General features: G+C 43.4%; 1 protein-coding gene across 1 annotated transcript in view; it reads left to right on the forward strand.

The window, feature by feature from the left end:
• Positions 1–7,024: 7,024 nt before the first annotated feature.
• Positions 7,025–19,491, forward strand: part of Fbn2 (fibrillin 2) — a 199,485-nt gene continuing 187,018 nt past the window's right edge. The window contains exons 1-4 of the mRNA XM_042674436.1: positions 7,025–7,269; positions 7,967–8,049; positions 12,895–12,993; positions 16,369–16,464. Of these exons, the coding sequence (XP_042530370.1) occupies positions 7,025–7,269; positions 7,967–8,049; positions 12,895–12,993; positions 16,369–16,464 (523 nt within the window). The remainder of the gene's footprint in view (positions 7,270–7,966; positions 8,050–12,894; positions 12,994–16,368; positions 16,465–19,491) is intronic.

The following is a 19,491-nucleotide window of genomic DNA, read 5'->3' on the forward strand; positions in this document are numbered from 1 at the left end:
GAAGAAAAGGCTATAATCTCTGAATATATTTTAAAATAGGTAGAAATTAGTAGCCTTAGAAAATGAGTATCTGGCCATATAAAAAACACATGCCTTTTCAAATTCAAAATGAAAATAAAGCATTAAAAAAATCTTGATGTATCACACAGCAAAAACTTACAAATCACCTAAAATTGAGCTTAGTACAAAATTCAAAGTTTGCTTGTTAAACAATTAAAAATGAATCTAGAAGAGCTAGAAAGATAAACCACATGTTTTCAAGGAAACTTTAGAGCAGTAAGATAATTAAAATGGTAATGATTGATTTTGGAAACAATATCAGTAAAACTAACAAGAACTGTATTAAAGTGTGTGATTATCAGCATAAGGGAAAATAAACAGGCAGGAATGCACAATTGAAAAAAGTCTCAAAAATTTTTTTCATTATTAAACCTTAAAAGAATCACAGAAACCATTTTCATTATAAAAACCTTCAAATATATGCAAAATTAGAGATCAGAATATATTAAGTATGAGGTATCCAATAACATTGTCTTGATTACTCTAGATTTCAAAGCCTAAGTCTTGAGCAAAGTCATCTTCTGTCCTGACTCATCTGCAGTGTCGTGCTTCAGAATTATTTTGTCACAAAAAATCCTGCTGGTATTTCAGTTGTCATTGAGATGAATCTGAAAACACAGTCAGAAAGAATTGGCCTCTTAGTACTGCAAGTCCTCCTATCATTGGACATAGAATAGTTGTCCACTTATTTAACTTTTTTATTTTCTCCTCAGTATTTGTAGTTATCTTCACAAAGATACTGTATAGATTGTGGTAGAGTTATATCTAAGTTTCTTTTGTGTCAACATTCCTTGATTATAGAAAAGTGAATTTTCTATATTGATGTTGTATCAACCGAACATTACAATCAGTTAGTTGTTCCTCTCAGAATTTTCATTGATTCTTTAAGTTTTTCTACATAGACAATCATTCCCTCTTCAAATATACAATTTTATCTCTTCATTTTTTTCTTTTCTTGACTTATTTCAATATATTAGACAGAAATGGTGAGAAAAGACCGATTACATTAAATTTTAAGCGTCCGGTGAGTCAGTCTTTCCTTCCTAGAATGTGTCTATTGTTTTAGTATATAATCCTTCATACTTATTGTTTGATTGCTTTGACCCCATTTTGTTGAGGATTTTGGGGTCTAAGATGAATGAGTCTCAACATTTACTGTAATGTCTCTAGCTTTGACATTAAAGGATATGGGTGTTTTGGAATGAGTTGGAAAATGACCATTATAGCTTCCATTTTCTAGAACGTTCATTTAATTTGTCCTTTAAATGTTTGGTAAAAGTTCAGTGAATATGTAGATTATAGCACTGAAAGTAACTAGGTCCAGGAACTTAATCTTTTGGAAAATTACTATTGATTCTGTTTCTGTAACAGACACAGAACTATTCAGATCATCTGTTTATCCTGCTTGTGAATACTGGTAGCTAGATCTTTCAAGTCCATTTCATCAAAGTAACCAAATTGGAACACACTATTATTTTATTATCCTCTTTATGTTCTTGGGATAATTAATGATGGTTTTGTCATTATAAAGTTCAAATCCAAGTACTGCTCCCACCCTTACTAGTTTGACTAAAAGCTTATCTGTTTTTATTAATCCTTCAAACAAATCTTTCAAATTAATCTTTCAAACAAATTATTTCTTATTTTCTGTAGCATTATCTTTTGTTTCCAATTTTATTGATGACTATTCTGCTTTTTGGTTTCTTTTTTTCTATTTACTTTTTTTGTTTGTTTTTTATTGGTCATGGAGCTGGAACTCTGAGCCTGGGCGCTGTCCCTCAGCTCTTCAGCTCAAGGAGAGCATACTACCACTTGAGCCACACCACCACTTCTGGTTTTCTGGTGGCTTATTGGAGATAAGAGTCTCACGGACTTTCCCTGCCTGGGCTGGCTTTGAACCATGATCCTCAGATCTCAGCCTCCTGGATAGATAGCATTATAGGCATGAGCCACTGTTGCCCGCCTTCTATTTACTTTAAATTTACCTTTATATATTTTCCTAACATCAGAGCAAGTTCAATGTTAGACATTGCTTCTTCTTTTCCTATTATGTATACTCAATGCTATGGATTCCTCTCTACTGCCTTTACAGCACTCACACACTTTGTAGAGTTTTCTTTTAATTTAATTCAGTATGTTCATCATCACTTGAGGCTACTGTTTTTAACATATGCATTATTGAGGGTGTGTGTGTGTGTGGGGGGGTGCTGTTCTTGGGGCTTGAACTTAGGGCCTGAGCTCTGTCTCTGAGCCTTTTTGTTCAAGGCTAGCAGTCTACCACTTGAACCACAGCTCCAATTCCAGCCTTTTTTGAGTAGTTTATTGGAGATAAGAGTCTCAAAGACTGTTCTGCTTGGACTGGCTTCAACTGGAATCCTCCAATCTCAGCCTCCTGAGTAGCTAGGATCACAGGTGCGAGTCACAGGAGTCTAGCAATACTTGGCATTTAGAAGTGTTACGTTTCACCTCCAAACACTTTGGTATTTTCCATTTATCTTTCTGTTAATGATTTCTAGTTTGGTGTTAGTCTGATAATATACTTTGGTTTCTTTTATCTTTGATTTCAGTAAGGTTTGTTTTATGGCCAAAGATGTCTCCTTTGGTGGCTAGTCTACCTGAGCTTGAGGAGAATGTGCTTCTGTCACTCTTAGAAGAAGCAGTCTATACATTTTTATAAATTTTTTATTTCTATTTTTATTGTTATTAAAAGGTGATATACAGTGGGATTATAGTTACATGTCAGGTAAAGAGTACATTTCTTCTTGAATGACGTCACCCCTAGAAGGAGTCTACACAAGCAAAGTAGCTGCAGTTGATCTGTGGTAGCATTCAGTTCAACTGTGTCCTTACTGGTTTTCTTCCTATTGGGTTTAATCCATCACTGATCAAATCTCCTGAACCGTTTTAGCAATTATCTTATCATTAATTTACTTTTTAAAACACTTATAATTTTTGGAAATACTGGGCTTTGATCTGAGGGATATGTGGTTGTCTTTGGACCAAAAGAAAAAAGTACTGAGATACCACCACGTGTTAATTAATAGAAAAAAGGTACCAATTGTGAACCTTGACCTTATGGGTTTGGCAGTCCTTGGTAACTGTGTGCAACTCTATTTCAGAAGTGTTTCCAAAATAAATCCCTAATTCTATTGTTCATGCATTTACAATGGGTTCTTTTTCAAAAGAAATACTTTCTCTGTGTCTATCTAGTTAAGACAGTATAATTGTTTATTTTATTTACAATGAGCTATAATTCAATAAGATCCAAAAGTGTTTGGAATGTCATCTGGAACTTGAATATTTTCATGCTTCATGTGTTTTAATCCCTTGCCATAATTTTCTTTCTGAAGCTCAAGTTTCACCTTTTCTATTTCAAATTAGCTCTAATTTCCTTTTGATATAGGCCTAATAATCTGGTAACCAACCAACCTTCTTTCTTTCCTTTTTTCTGTCCTTCCTTCCTCTCTCTCCTTCCTTTCTCTTTCCTTCCTTTCTTCCTCCCTCTCTCTCTCCTTCATTCTTTTATTTATGTCAATATTGGGGCTTCAACTCAGGTCTTCATATTCTTAGTTTTTTCACTCAAAGCTGGACGTTTCTGCCAGGGCTGGCTTTGAATAGTGATTCTCAGATCTCAGCTTCCTGAGTAGCTAGGATTACAGGTCTAAACATCTGTTGGTTGGCCATGGTAATCTTCTTGCTTTCAGGTATAATGAAATGTCTCACCTTAAACATCTCCTGCTTTAAAGCTGGAATCAATCATTAGCCTACAGAACCCTAGTACCTGTTACCAGGAAATAGCATTTAGGATTCCTGTTCTCCTCACAAAGGGTGATAATTGTCTGTGAGAAGTTGGTACTTCTAGGTCTAAACAATGGGTAGATGGAACCAGGAGAAAGATACTTTTCTGAAAAATACAAAAATTTAAGATTAAAATGGGGTTTCACTTGTTTTAGTCACTTTTATATTGAAATCTTTCTGATCACGCTGTTACCTATCTTATTTTCACATTCTCTAAGACACATAATAACCAGATTTGTATGGGTATATGCATGTTTCTTTCACTCTTAAGTTATAGCTTCCTAAAGTTGTAAGGTCCAAATACTGTCTTACATTTCATTTTGAACAATTAAATTATTTCCTCTGTGGTTATCCTATCAACGTGACATCCACTTATTTTACTTTGATTTCTATCGTCTGCATTGTTCCTTAAAATTTTATTTGTGTTTTTAACTGTATAAAATACACAATGGTCTCAAAGCTAGAACTATAAAAGTAGACATACTTATAAAGGTCTAGGGGTCCTCATCCATCTTTCCCCATATTTTCACTTTTTCATCTGCGATTTAACCATTTTTATGAGACTTGGCTTCCATTATTATTTTTTGAAACAGTGCATAATACACACAAGGTAGCATGCAATATGCAAAATCCTATGTATTGAATTATTCAGTAGTGTTACCGTTTGCAGAATTTTTTCACTGTTTTAAGTAGCTCTTGGTGACCTGTTTCTTCCCTCAGCCTTTTTTTTTTAAAGCAGTATGCTAAGAGACCATTCCTTAGGAATGTAGATACCATCTCATTTATTTTTATGATTGCGTAGTATTCCAGATTGGACTAGTCCATATTCAACAAATACATCATTAATTGGACATTTGTGCCTCCAGTCTTTCACTGCTACAAATAGCACTACAATCAACAGTGTAATAAGTCCATCATTCCATTTTCCCCATGTCTTTTAGTACAGATTCTTAACGATGGTATCATGGAGTAAAGGGATATGAAGTTTTAGGGCACTTGAGTTTAAAAGCTGGGCGGGAATGAATCATAGAGTGATTTTTAAGTATTAAGTGAAATATCACACATGGTATGTTTTAAAGGTATGATTAAAATGCTTGAACCCAGGAGATAAGTTACTTGAGATCTTATAGTTAGAAATGATTTCATTTCCTTGAAGCAAAGTCCATGAGAAATACTTCAGTTGCTCTAATGGTGACACATTGGCAGTGACGTGACTCCTAGGTTTCCTTAGGTTCCGTGAAAATAGTGTAAGAAGGGTGCTACCCTCGGAAGAGTTTGGGTTTGCCAGCGTTGCCTGCTTTGGGGAAATAAAGAAGGGGATCGGTGCCAATTCTCTGGGAACTCTGGCCGTCAAATAGCACATCTGGACAATCTAGGATAGAAATATATATGTGCATACTTACACACGCACAGATGGTTCTTTGGGCTTATGTCATCTATCCACTGCTGTATACCATTTCTAAGTTCGGGTGGATTTCTTTTCTTTGTCCTGGTTTGCAGAGGTGTTCCACCCTTTTCAGTTATGACATGCCCCCGAGTGACCCACGACCAGGGCTTCGCAGAGACCCCAGGAGAAGACTCCGGGGAAGGCAGGCGCAGAGACGCCCTCAGGTTGCCCGGGTTTAATCACCCGCCAGGACTTGCCCATTGCCCGGCCCCGCCCCGCGACCCTATCCCCGGAGCCACCGACGCGCAGGGGCTCGAATCCTGCCCCGGAGGGAGGCTTGGCCGGAGTCCCGCCGAGGGTCCCATCCAGGACCCGGGCTCCCGGTGGCCGGCGGCGGCGCTCCGCAGACGCTCAGCCCCAGCGCGGGTCGCGCAGGCTGCGGGGCGCTGGGAAGGCGCGGCCCCCGGCTCCGGGCCGGACTCGGGCTCCCCGCCTCGGGTCCGGGTCCCCGGAGAAGGACCGGCTCTCCCGCAACCCAGCGGGCGCTCTCCCGCGGGGAACGTCGGCTGCGGAGCCGGGGGCGCTGCGAGACCCGACCCGGGCCCGCGGGAGCCGCGAGCGCACAGGGGCAGGGGAGGGGCCGCTGCCCCCCGGCCGGGCCGCCCCAGCGTCCGCGGGCTCCGTGCAGGCCGTCCACACCGAGCCGCGGCCAACCGGGGGACGGGGAGGACCCGGAGCCCAGCCGCGCCGCGCTCGCCCCCGGCGCGGCCCCGGCCGCCCCGCGCCTCGCCCCCCGCGGCCGGGCCCGCGCCCCCAGCCTGCCCGCCCCGCCCACCCCCGGCCCGGCCCCCGCCAGCCTCGGCTCCCCGGCCCGCGCCCCCAGCCTGCCCGCGCCTCGGCCCCCCGGCTCGGCCCTCGCCGCCCCGCGCCTCGGCCCCCGGCTCCCCTCCCTCCCCATCCCCCGCTCATTTCCTCTCGCACCCCGGCTCGCCAGCCCCTCTTCCCAGGTCCCTCGTCCGGCCCGGGCTTTCCTCGCGGGCTCGCCCCCCTCGGCCCCGTCCCCCCCCTCCGCTCCGCCCCCCTTCCTGCCGCCTCTCCGCCCCCCGCCCTCTCGCGGTCCCCGCGTCGCCCCGACTCCGGCCCCGCCCCTCCGCGCGCCGGCCCCGTCGTCCCGGCTGCGCTCCACGTGTGGACGGCCGCGCCCGGCCCCCGCTGACAGCCGCGGCCCGCCCCGCGCCCGCGCCCCGCCGGGCTCAAAACCCCGCGCCGCGCCGCCCGCGCCGCCCTCGCCGCGCGCTGCCCTCGCCGCCGCCGCCGCCGCCCGGCCCCGCGCCCCCGCCCGCCCCGCAGCCGCCTCCCCCGGCCCCGCGGGCGTCTCTCGGGTCGTGAGGGTGACTTTTGTGGGCTGCCCGCCCCGTCCGAGGCTCCGGGCGCGCGCGGGCCTTTTCCTTTTCCTGTGCGGAGGTCCGCGCGGTGTAACGTGACGCCCGGCGCTCGGGTTACTTTTGTAATTCCCGCCCCGCCCGTCGGCGGCCCTGCAGGCGCTCGGGCCGCGGCCGGGACGCAACGTGGACCGCGCGGGGCCGCTGGCTGCCTGGCCGCCGCGTCTCGGCGCCCGCCGCGCTAGGAGCCCGCGCCCCGCCGCCCCGTCCCGGGCTCTGGGAGCCGCCGGAGCGGACGGACGGCGCTGCGCTCCCTGACTTTCTTCTTGTTTCCCCGGCCGCGCCGCGGGTCCCCGGTCGCCCCTCCGCGGGCCGCGTCCGCGCGCTCGGCCCGGCGATGGGGAGCCGGTGGCGGCCGTGCCTCCGGCCCTACCTCCTGTGGCTGGGCTGCGTGGCGCTCTGGGCCCCGGGTGCCGCCGGCCCGCCGCCGCAGCCCTCGCCACCGCAGCCGCTCCGCCTGCAGCCGGCCCGCCCGGCGGCCGCCAGCTCCGAGGGCGCGTTCGGGGCCCCGGGGCTCCGCGAGGAGGGCGCCGTGGCCGCCGGCCGCGTCCGCAGGAGAGGACAGCAGGACGTGCTGCGCGGGTAGGCTGGGCGCGCGGCCGGCGTGCGGGGAACCCCGGTCCGGAGCCTCCCCCCCCCCCCCCCCCGTCCCCGTCCCACCCCGTCCCCGTCCCTTCCCGGGGGGGGGGCATGGGGAGGGTTGACTCCGGGGAGCGGGGGCTGGGGGTCCTGCGCGCTCTGCGCGCGAGGCCCTGGTGCGGGGAAGGATCACGCGTGTCAGGCCGAAAGCGGGCCTGGGTCCGCCCGCCCCCCTCCCCCGGGGCGCCGCTCGGCCTTTTGTTTGAGGACGTGTGCAGGGCGTGCAGCGGTGTGCAGCGCGGTCCCCGTCCTCGGGCCGCGCGCTCCGCCTGCCGACCTGACACTTGGGGAACGGAGTGAGGGTGGATCCAGCGCGAGCGGACCCGACGAGGGTTTCCGAAGCCCCACGTTCCTTCCCTTTGTTCTCGGCACCCCGAGGAGAGGATATAGTCCATTACACGTCTCCACTCCCCTCAGAAACGGGATGGATGGTCAGGGACTATGGTTTCCAACCCTCCCGCAGTTCCAGCGGCTGGTCCCATCCACCTCCACATCTGCTTCCCAAACCCCAAGGTTTTGAAGTGTAGCTTTGAGTGGTTGGCCTGCCATCTGTTTGCCAAGGGCTTTGCTTGCCCGCCCGAGAGAGACATTGCTGTGCGGTTGAAGCCACCCCCTGTGTGTCGCTGTTTGTCCCTCGCAGGCCCAACGTGTGCGGCTCCAGGTTCCACTCTTACTGCTGCCCTGGATGGAAGACGCTCCCCGGAGGAAACCAGTGCATTGTCCGTGAGTGTCTGGAGGTCCCTGTATCAGAGCCCACCTTGCATTTACTCCTTTGGAGACAATTGCATTTACAACCCACTGGCCGCCTTACAGTGGTTGGTGGTCCTCACACAGCTAGGATTCAATGCTGGGAAGGAGGAGGTGGCTTGCATCAGTTCACAGCAAGACTTCACTGGAGGGCAGTAATGAGAAGGGCCTTAAAGACACTTGGGAATTTAATCCTTTGTCAATTAATGCAAACTGAAAGGAGATTATGTTAGAGGTAATTTTCTAGATAATTCCCAACCACTTTTTTCTTTCAAAAGTTCAGATAAACCATAATATTACAGTATATATGGATTTGGTCTGTCTGAGGTCACCTTGTGAAGGTTGAGCTTTCAAAGGCCTTTGTACAAAACCAGCGTATGATCTCCGGTTTCATCTCAACAGCCACATAACAAAGATGTGAAACACTCTCGTAGACTTTGAATTGATCCAAATTAACAAAACTTTTCATCCAAGAGGCTTGACATTTCTTTCTTTCTTTCTTTTTTTTTTTTAGGGGGAGTTTGGGAGAGAACATTTAAGTTTAGATTTTATAGATCCCAAAGTTGTATGGATTCCAAGTGTGAACCTTAGATCTTGAAATAGTCTCTATATCTGACCTTAAACATTTCTGTTACTCAGTTTCTCACGTATAGATGAAAATCTCCCAAGTTCTAATTAGAGAGCTCATTCAGCTCCCGGCCTCTCCTGATCCAGGATTCTGTAGTGTCTCATTGCTCTGCCTGCGAGTTCGCCATATTGAAGTGCGAGGGGCCTTGTCTGATGCATTCAGGTGGCATGCTTGCATTTGTCTGGTCTGGAGGACAGTCAGGTATCATACACACATTCATTTAGAGCCAGTCTTGACTTCAGGTTGACCTTGGTATTCTCCAGGCAGAAGATAATTATACAACTGTGAACAGAAAAAAAAAAAAAAGAGCAAGCCACACTAAAGCCAAGGCATAATCTGGATGTAGTGGCATTTCCAACTCTATATTTATTGGTTTTGTGGGTTTGAGATAAACCTTTAATGCTATTTCTGGGCAATTTTTTTTTAAAGGAAAGAAATCTCCAGCATTATAAAGACTAGGTTCTTTTTAATTTTTCAACCCTCCCCTCCCACCAGTATTTAGTTATGAGGCAAAATTGAAAATAACCATGTTCTTTAAAGTGATGCATGGATAGTTTAAATAAGCTCTCCATTTATAAGCCTTTGCTTTAATTAAAAAGAAAGAAAGGTAATTGCTTTCTTTTCTCTCCAACATGAGACATTTCGGGAAGGTGCATTTACTCTTTGAGGCCAGTAGGGCATTACCTTGGCTGCCTTACACTTAAATGGTTTCCTAGAATCCTGAGACAGCTAACGTCACTCACCGCACACCTGCCATGCTAGCCAGGAGTGACTTAGGCACTGCGGAAAGTCTGACTCACTAAAAGTAATGAATGTGACTGCCATTATTGAGTTGGAGAACAGCCGAGGAGAAGGGATTGGTTTATGGTACGTGTTGAAAATCTGTAAAGTCAGATTTTATTGGATCAGTGTGGAATGGGAATTCCAGAGAGCAGAACCTTCCAGAATATTTGCAGTAGAAATCTATGCATGGATCATTGATTGTCAGCTTTAAGTGTTTTTGGTTTTTGAGCAATATTTTGCTTCTACCTTTGTAGTTTGGTTTTGAAAATCTCAGAGTAGAAGAGATTATTGCAGTTGTCACTTCTACTACTTGAAATATTTGGGTTCTTATGAGCTATGTTGGGATTTTCTTGAGTCAGAGATCTGTAAAAAGTATGAGCCTGGAAATTAGCAATTATCTTTGTGTCTCCAAGAAACACATTTATGTCAAAAGATACCAACAAAATATCATTAGCACATTAAAGAAGTTATTTAAATACCTGAGAGTATAAAATTAGTGCACAGAAAAGAGAATTTGTAATGCCTTTTGACTTCTAAGGCACAAATGTTACCTAATTTTTAACTGTTAACAAACTGCAATAAATTTGGTAAGTCAAGGATTTTGATAACATACGAGGAAAGTAATGAAATTAAAGCCCTATAAATTTAAAATTCTCAGCTTTCTTGATACTGATTTTTTAATTTATATCATGACAATTTACCAAAAATAAGTAAAATATAAATAGAATATGAATACCAGAGAGTAATTTTTCATGCATTAGTACTTTAGCATTTTATTTAGAAATAGAATGGTCAGATTCTAAAATTTTAATGTTTGACTTTGACCAAGTTTCCCAGTGAACCATATATCAGAAGCAAATTGTATTTCTTAGCCTACTAGAAATTAATTCATTTTGATTTGACTGTGTTTTGTTGTCATTGTTAGTTGGGGCTTGAAAAGATTGCTGAAACACTTCCAAAATGTTTGTTTCTAAAAGGTTAAAATTGACCTCACTTTTTACTTTTTAAAATATTTTCTGAATAAGCAGCAGTAGAAACATTTGTTTAGATATATATTTACTGAAAAATTATGCTACAAACAGCTTTGTGATAAATGCAGTAAAAATGAGATTGGATTGTTCTAGATTCATGACATTTGAAACTTAAAGTGATTCCAAAATACTCCAGGATACTCTTTTTGTTTTATGTTTCCAATGAGAGAATAGAGCCCAGAGAAGCTGTGAGTTTTTCCTGTGTTCACAGTGTCAGTGGCAAATTTCCACTTCTGTACACCACTTTGTACCTATGCATACCACATACTCTTTACCTATTCATGCATCATATTCTTTACCTGGTCTAGCATCACTGAAATTTTAGTTCCTAGATCCTCTTTCCCTCTCTTTCCAATAAATCTGGGTCTCATAGTTATAATGATTAAAAGATGGCAAACATTTCGGTGAGGCATATTATCATCTGAGATGGGTGTAGGGAGAAGGGGCCTAATCACTGTATATATATGTAGTCAGGACGGGGCACTAACTTTCTGAAGATACCCAGTCTCCAACCTCTCAAACTTTCATTGAGTTTTAAGACCAGTATGGATATCCCTTAAACCTATGGGAACCACCTATTGGAAAAAAGTGGTCTGTGAAATGGAAGTCTTTCAACAAGTACTTGTCATCAGAAAGTTAATGGTCATCAGAAGTATTAGTCAATTCTGAGGTGGGAATTGTATTGTTACCAGAATACCTTTCATCTTCAAACCATGAGACTTCATGTTGTTTTCTCTTTTTCGGTGATATTGAAGTTCAGATTTGGAGCCTTGAGTCCTGTCACTGGAGTCATGAGCTCAGCCCTTTTTTGCTTTAGTTATTTTTCTGTATAAATCTTGCATGTTCTTAAGGTTGGCCTCAGATGGTAATACTTGAACTTCCTGTTTAGCTAGGACTACAGGTTTGCCACCATGCCTGGCTTGCCTAGTGTACTAGGGTTTGAATTCAGAGCCTCATGCTTGCAAGGGAGGCGTTCTACAACTTGAGCTATGCCCCTGGAACTTTATTTTATTTACTTTTTGGATAAAAAACGTGTTGGCCCAAGGTCAGCCTCAGCCCATATCCTAGTACCTGGAATCACAGGTACTTATCACCGTGCTTGGAATATTGATTGAGATGGAGTCTTACTTTTTGCCTGGGCTAGACTTCAGTGTTGATTATCCCTATCTCCATCTCTCTATATCTTGTAATTCTCTAATTACAATTAGCCACTAATTAGCCACTTGGCCAGTTCATGCTAATATATGAGGAATATTAATAAAAGATGCTGGCCCTATTATATGAATGTTAACAGACCATTTAGAGAAAACAAGCAACTGTTAAGTTAGTTTACTTCTATAGGATGAGTCCCTTACTTTATTGGGGGTTCCAGATGTCTTTGAAAACTGAGAACCACTCTCTAACAAAGTACATATGCATTTGGAGTAAATATTGGCTGTTCCTTGCTATGCATTCCCTGACTCTACTCTTCATGTTTTCCTGTATTCCGGCACGGAGCACTGAAGCACATACACGAGACAGAAAATTCAGTTGGGGATGTAGTGATAAATCTTACAGCTCCTCAATGAGTTGACTCTAAATTTTGGAGTAACTGCCCATTTGAAGTCACTCCACTACAGGTTTTGAGCATCTGTGGTATGTGCTGTGTCAGTGAGCCCAATATTCTCAGCTGTCATGACCCTTGTGCTCCTTTGAGGTCACAGCTGCAGGAGGCTTTGCTTATCCCCTGACTAGAATGACTCAGTAGCCTTCCTGAGCAGCAGGACTAGGCTTGGTTATGGGGAAACTGGGAGACCCAAGGCTAGAGGAAAGAGAGGGAATTATTAACGGTAACAGAGATTAATGATGGGGCAGGTCAGGTAGCAGCTGGGCAGGAATGTGCCTTGAACTCCTGAGGTTTCACCAACTCATTAGGGCCTGAAGTCAGGCTCAGCCAATCTCACATTCTGTTTCCTGTGGAGTCTTTTGCATAGTGAGATGTGTTTTTTAAGTTAAGCAGAATCTTTCGATCTCCTTAATAAAGCTGGAGGCTCCGTAGTCTCAGGACAGCTACCTCTTGGTGAATTCTGTAAACCCTTGGAACTCTTAGGCTTAAATGAAGACAGCAGTTTGGATTGACAAGCGTGTTAGAGAGTTAGTATCATGGAAATGTCTTCATCAGTTTGTACGTTATCATACAGGTACTTATGCAGGGTAGCCTAATGTCTTGAATGGGTCATTTCATTATGAATCTAAAGTTGCTTCTTTTTAAAATGGTCATTTGGTGTTGTATATTTCATCTTAGTCTTTCAGCCTCGTGTTTGTAAAACATAGCATTCTAACTTTGTAAATTGTAGTCTGTTCTGTTGTTACTCATCTACTTTCTTGTGCTTTTGACAGCAATCTGTAGAAATAGTTGTGGAGATGGATTTTGTTCCCGCCCTAACATGTGTACTTGTTCCAGTGGCCAAATCTCACCCACCTGTGGAGCAAAATCAAGTATGTGTCTTACATGTACCTTTGTTTCTTATGTCTTTCTAAAGCTTTTCAGAAAGTGCTAGATGATTGTCCTCTACATAGAAAATATAAATTGGTGATTGTTTTCCTTATAAACTAAGTCTAAACATTTGAAGTAAGGACCTTCAGTTGCTTGGTTGTTACCTCCAATCCGTAATAGTTTTCAGTGGGAAAATGCTTTGATTCTGGTCCAGGAGCTATGTATTTATGTAGTAGAAGAACCAAGCGTCAGTGAAGCTTTCTTTCTTGAACAGTAACTATTCAGAACATACTGGGTTTTTGCTATGTGTTGTGTAGTTCTGGGTGTTGAACTATATCACTTTGTTCAATCTTCACATCAATATTATAAAATTTTATTGTGACCCCCATTTTACACAGTAGGAAAACAAGACATATATAAGTTATCACTCAAAGTGGCATAGATGAGAATCTATGTAGGATGATGCCTAAATGTGTAGACCCAAATACTAGGCTATGTTTATTGCCTTTGCCTAACTGTAACAGTCCATATTCTTATTTCATGGGTAAATTATAGGGGAAAGAGAAGAGGATTGGGAAGGAAACACATAGTATTGAGTACTGGCTAGATACTTACTAAGTTAATTAACTCTGTATTAACTGTATTAACTCCCAGCAACTCCATTCAGAAGGTAATTGTAAAAGTAGACTAAGACTATTTTCTGTAACCCACTTAGAAATGGCTGGGTCTTTAAGGTCCAAGATTAACCTGAGGTTTGAACTCAGATTGTTTGCTGGGCTGGTGCTCTACCACTTGAGACCACAGCTTAAGCCTTGCTTTTTTGCTGGTTGTTTGGAGATGGACTTTAGTGAGCTATTTCTATCAGAGCTAACCTTGAACTGTGGGATCCTCCGGAATTGCAGCCTCCTGAGTAGGTTAAAATTAGAGGCATGGGTCATTTGCAACCTTCCCAAACTTATTAATCTTTTAGGCAAATGTTTAGAGTAATAGTAGAACAAGATAGGAACAAGTATTGTTTATTTAATTGGTCAATAATTAAATGCTAAAATAACTGTAACCCCTCTGTACAGTATCTTTACAATAAAATATATTTAATTAAAAAATAACAAAATGTTTATGTTTACCTTAAATGAATGTGAAGTTGTTATATTTTAGTAGTTCTTTCTACAGAGTTTAAACAAAGATAATATAGGGGCTATATGACTTAGAAATAAGACTCAAAATTCATGTGATAAATGTCAGTTCTGATGAAATTTCTGATGAAAACTCTTTCTTTGATACTATCTTCTGCATTTTCCAAGCTTTTTTCTTTCTTCTTTTTTTGTGGTATTTGAGTTTGAACTTAGGGTCTTGTGCTTTTTAGGCAGGTGCTCTACTACCTTAGACACACCCATGGTGTTTTTGCGTTGGCTACTTTTGAGATAAGGTCTCGCCATTAAATGAGCTTGGACCATCATCTTTCTGTTTACATTTCCTGTTATAGCTAGGATAGTGGGCTTACACCATCAGACTCAGCTTGACTGGCTGAGATAGGTTCTCACACAGTTTTTGCCTGGTCTTGAGCCAGGTCTTTGATCTTTGCCTTCCAAATAACTATTAGCATTGGCATGAGCCACTGCATCCAGCATTTTGAAACCTATCGCTCAAATGTCTCTAGACTTTCTTGACCACCCTAATCAATTCATGTCCCCCATGTCCCCCATGGATTTCTCTTGTCTGATTTCCTGCATGATAGCTACTCTTTCTCATAGCGTGGTTATCTGTTTTTCTCTCATACCTGTCCTTGGACAAACATGCAATATTGGAGAAAATTTAAAACTCAACTTTCTTAATTGCCCTACCAGGGCAATTGTCACTTACTGAGCTATTCTTACTTTATAGTGTTATACTTTAGAAGGGGATCTGTACATTTATTGGGCCCTTGATAATACTTAGGTTTTTTTTTTTTTCCAATTAGAAACTTGTTTCACCCTTCTGATCCTCAGCCTGCTTGATTTTGCTAAAGGTTCTTTTAGCACCATTTATTATTATCTCTTGGAATACTTGTTACCTCTTTTTCTTCAAAGGGTCTTTGACTTCTCTATTGCCTGTGCTTTTCAGTGCTCCATTTTGGGATTATTACTTTTCCTGTTTCTGCATCAGCTTTCAATGTAAGGTTTGGTATCTCCATGAGATCTAGCTTCCCTTGGTGAGCTCCATTAAAGAGGTACCAGCTACCACCAGTGTCCTTACAATAATTTTCTCCATTCCTTCACTGAGCTTCATTCACATGTTTGATTTTCTGTTGTCCATCTCGACCCAAATGTGTAGTGAGTACTTGGAACTTAGTGGCCTGTCTACAAGGAAACTCTTGATTCCCTGCTAACCTCAATCTACTTCTCCTGCAGTTCCTCCTACCTCAGGAAAATGTCATCTTCCAAGTGCTTAGGCAACAGCCTCTTCCCTTTCTCCTCACAGTTTTTCTCACATGACCTGTAGGTCTTACCAGGAAAATCTCCACTTCATCTTTTTCTTGCCATTTCTGCTGGTACCTTTTCCTCATCTCTACTCTAGACTACCCTCTCCCGTCCCTCTTCACATCCATTGTCTGCAGAGCAGCTAGAGTAATATTTTAGAAATATAACTCATCACTTTACTCTTACGGAATTCCTTCTACGTACTCCCATTTGTATTTGGGATATAGTGAAAACCCTGTGTGACTGAGTAGGCCCGATGTCTGGCTGGTCTCTGCCTGACTTCCAGTGATCTCCTTTGTCTTATCCACACACATCTTCAGTTCTTCAGAGGAGACCCTTTACCATCTTAAGATCTCGCGATGTTTTTGGTTCTCTTCCTTGTGAAGTTCCTCCCTCTTCTTCCCATGCTTGGCTGATTCTCACCCTTCAGTTTGGAAGGGTGACATGTGGATGTCTCAGCAGAGTGGTCTCGTTTGGATCTTGTGTCTGACTTCCTATTCTACTCTAGGCTATTCTCTTCCGTACCAGTTTGCCTCAGACAGTTTATCACAATCTGTAATTACTTTGCAGTATTTTTAACTTGGGTTTTGTCTGTCTCCGTGCTGGAATGCAGGCTCCATACGGACTGACCCCAAATTCTTCATGCATTCTGAATGGATACAAGGACCTCCTCCATGCTAGCAGCTATGCTACTCATCACCTTCTAGTGATTTCTTTTATGACCAAGAGTATAGTATATTTTAAGTGTATACTGAATAATATGTTATTACAGATGTGCCTGCCCGTGTGCGTTTTGGATCAGATTTATTTCCCTAGAACATACTTGTCATTTGGTTGCACATGCAGTGTGTGTTCTGTAATCTTACACATACTATCATTTTGGTGATTGTGTTTATATATTTTCGGTGCGATTCTTTCTAGTCCAGCAGTGCAGCGTGAGATGCCTAAATGGTGGAACGTGTGCTGAGGACCACTGCCAGTGTCAGAAGGGATACATTGGAACTTACTGTGGACAACGTAAGGAACTGCAGATTGACTTTGTCGTGAATAATTTGACTTAGTGGGTATTCTACATTTATTCATAATTTAAGGTCTTCATGTGAAGAAACGATCTTACATAGTAAGCCATAATTTATAACTAAGCTATTTATTATATATATGTTTTTATTGTCAAAATACTGTACAGAGGGGTTACAGTTACATGAGTAAGGTAATGAGTACATTTCCTATCGAGCATTGTTACTTCCTCCTGAAGGCTTTGTGTATTTTAGAACATTGATGTGGCTGAATACTATTAGTGTTTTTTTTTTAACAAGTTTGACACATATTGCAAAAACTTCCTGGTTTTATCTGTTGTGACAAAGCATGTATACTTTCCTGAAAAACTGTAAGGTTTGCTGGAAAATGCTTCCTGTCTCTGTCTTTGTCTCTCTGTCTCTGTCTCTGTCTCTGTCTCTGTCTCTCTCTCTCTTTCTCCCTCTCCCTCTCCCGTTTTTTTCCTCCCTGACTCTAGGGTTTGAATTGAATGCTAATGTTCTCCATCAGCTTGCTTACTCACAGCTGTTCTCTTAACACTTCACTAACAGCATGCCTCTACTCTAGCCTGACTTTTTGCTGGTTATTTTGGCAATATAGTTTTATAGATTTTATGCTCAGTGTGGCTCGGAACTTCAATCCTCTTACCTTAGCTTCCTGAGTAGCTAGGGTGACAGGTCTAAGGGCTGCTGGTGGCTAGGTATAATGGCATTGCAAAATTAGCCCCAGAAGAATCTCAAGGGGAAGAGCGTGGCCTAAACTGATCTTTGTGAGTAGTTCTCAAATCTCTCTTAGAGCCAGCTATTTTTGGCCAGCATTCAGTGGTTATACCAATCTGGAGCACTTGTGCACACAAGTGTGTATATTCCTGAAGGGGTTGCTAGGAACACGCTCTGATAGGCATGCCCCTTATCTGCGTCTCGTACAGAAACAGGAAGCCAGTGGATGGAAAGTGCTTTCCCCTTCAGTGAGTGCTTTGATGACCTCTGGACCTGTGTCAAGCCTTACTGATGCTGCCTATTCTAGGCAAGGCATGAGAAAGGCGCTGGGCCAGTCAGGAAATCGGCAAGCATCTCTGCTTCAGGGGAGGGGGGACCCTTGTCTAATTTTTATGTCAGGGCAATGCAAAATATGTAGCTTATAAATTTCATCTATTCAGCAAATTAAAAGGTGGAGGAATTGTAACTAGTACCCAGCAATTTAGGGAATTTGACGACATTTCCTTCTGGGTTGTCTTAGAGAGGGTGTTAGTGTTAAGTGAAAGAAGAGACAGTTTTCTACCTGTAAATCCAGAAAAGCCCTGAAAGTATGACATTTACTAAAATAAGGATTATAAAAGTATCAACGCTGCTTAGGTCCTTACTCAGAAATAAAGGCAGACTCTTCTGTGGACATTCTTTAATTTCATCAGCAATGTTGAATGCCTAGTGTATGCCCTTTCCTATTCAGGAATAAATGAGATAAACCAGGTTTGGAAGATGGCTGACAAAGATAAGGACATGAAGAGCACCTAACGCAAATTTATTCATTGAGAAAGTAGGGTAAGAGCACAGTTATGCCAGATCAGGAGGGAGCAGTGCAGGTTAAGACAAGCAGTCCTCTTCCTTTTTATATTAGAGGCCTCTGAGGAGGCAACACCTGAACCCAGATCTGTGGTTTTAGTTGTACGGGAAAAGTGTTCTACACAAAAGAAAAAGCAGATTTCAAAGAGACTGGCTAGGGAATAGACTCATGTTCTTTGGAGACAGGAAAAGCCCTGTGGCTAGAAAAAGGTAGGGACAAGGAAATCAAAATGGTAGGAAAGGAGCTCATGAGAAAGGTGTGGGGGTTTTACAAGACAACAAAGAAACCTGGATATAGTCGACCTGTGGTAAGATGTCATTTTGAGTAGTCATGTGATAGGACCTCTGAATACAATTTTTTGAAAAGTCAGTCTGGTGGCTGTGCTGTGAATGGAATGGGAGGGAAAGGGAGAAGTACAAGGGCCCATCAGGAGCTACTAGAGTGGCGCCACTGAGCGGTACTGCAGCAGCAGTCAGTGAAGATGTAGTGAGTAATCTAGCTTGTTCTTTGGAAGTGGAGTCTACAAAGATAGTATATACTGATAGACCAGGTGTGAGATTAACAAAAGAATATTGGAGCTGGGTACCAGTGGCTTACGTCTGTAATCTTAGCTACTTAGTAGGTCGAAATTTGAGGATCTGAGGATCACCGCTTTAAACAAGCCTGTGTAGGAAAGTCTGAGAGTCTGTATCTCCATTTAACCAGCAAAAAGTCAGAAATGGGGCTGTGGCTCAGCTCATAGAGCATCAGCCTCGAGAGAAAAAGCTAAGGGACAGATCCCTGACCCCGAGTTCAAGCCATAAGTAAATAAATAAGAAGTAGGCAAAAGTATGAAAAATAACCAAAAAAAAAAAAAAGACAAAAAAAGAAACGTAAAGATCAAAAGTTTTCCTTTCTCATTGCTTTTTTTTTTTTGGTTGGCCTGGGCGCTGTTCCTCAGCTCTTCAGCTCAAGGCTACTGTTCTACCACTTGAGCCACAGCGCCACTTATGGTTTTCTGAGTGGTTTATTGGAGATAAGAGTCTCACAGAGTTTCCTGTGGGCTGGCTTTGAACTGCGATCCTTAGATCTCAGCCTCTTGAGTAGCTAGGATTATAGGCATGAGCCACCAACGCCGGTGAGAAGTGTTATTTAAACAGAGCTGCTCCAGTGCCTGGCCAAGGCTCTGTTGCACTGGCTGACTGATGTCAAAGTGTTGGCTTCCCCCTTGTCCCACTGCGCTGTGGTGGCAGCTCCAGTCTGTCCTGCCCAGGGCTGTCCTTCATTCCCATTCTAGGGGGAAGCATTTGCCGCCTCCCTGTTGGCCAGCTTTCTGTCCTTGGTGAAAATTCAGGCACATTCAAGTTTCTTTTCAATTTACTTGAAATTATTATTTGTGTTACGTTTATTTACCAGAATGTTACTTTATAAAATATTTCCAGTCATAACACATTCAAGAGAAAGAAA

This window comes from Dipodomys spectabilis, unplaced genomic scaffold (genome assembly GCF_019054845.1).
Source record: "Dipodomys spectabilis isolate Male_0828 unplaced genomic scaffold, ASM1905484v1 ptg000019l, whole genome shotgun sequence".
NCBI classification, from domain to species: domain Eukaryota; kingdom Metazoa; phylum Chordata; class Mammalia; order Rodentia; family Heteromyidae; genus Dipodomys; species Dipodomys spectabilis.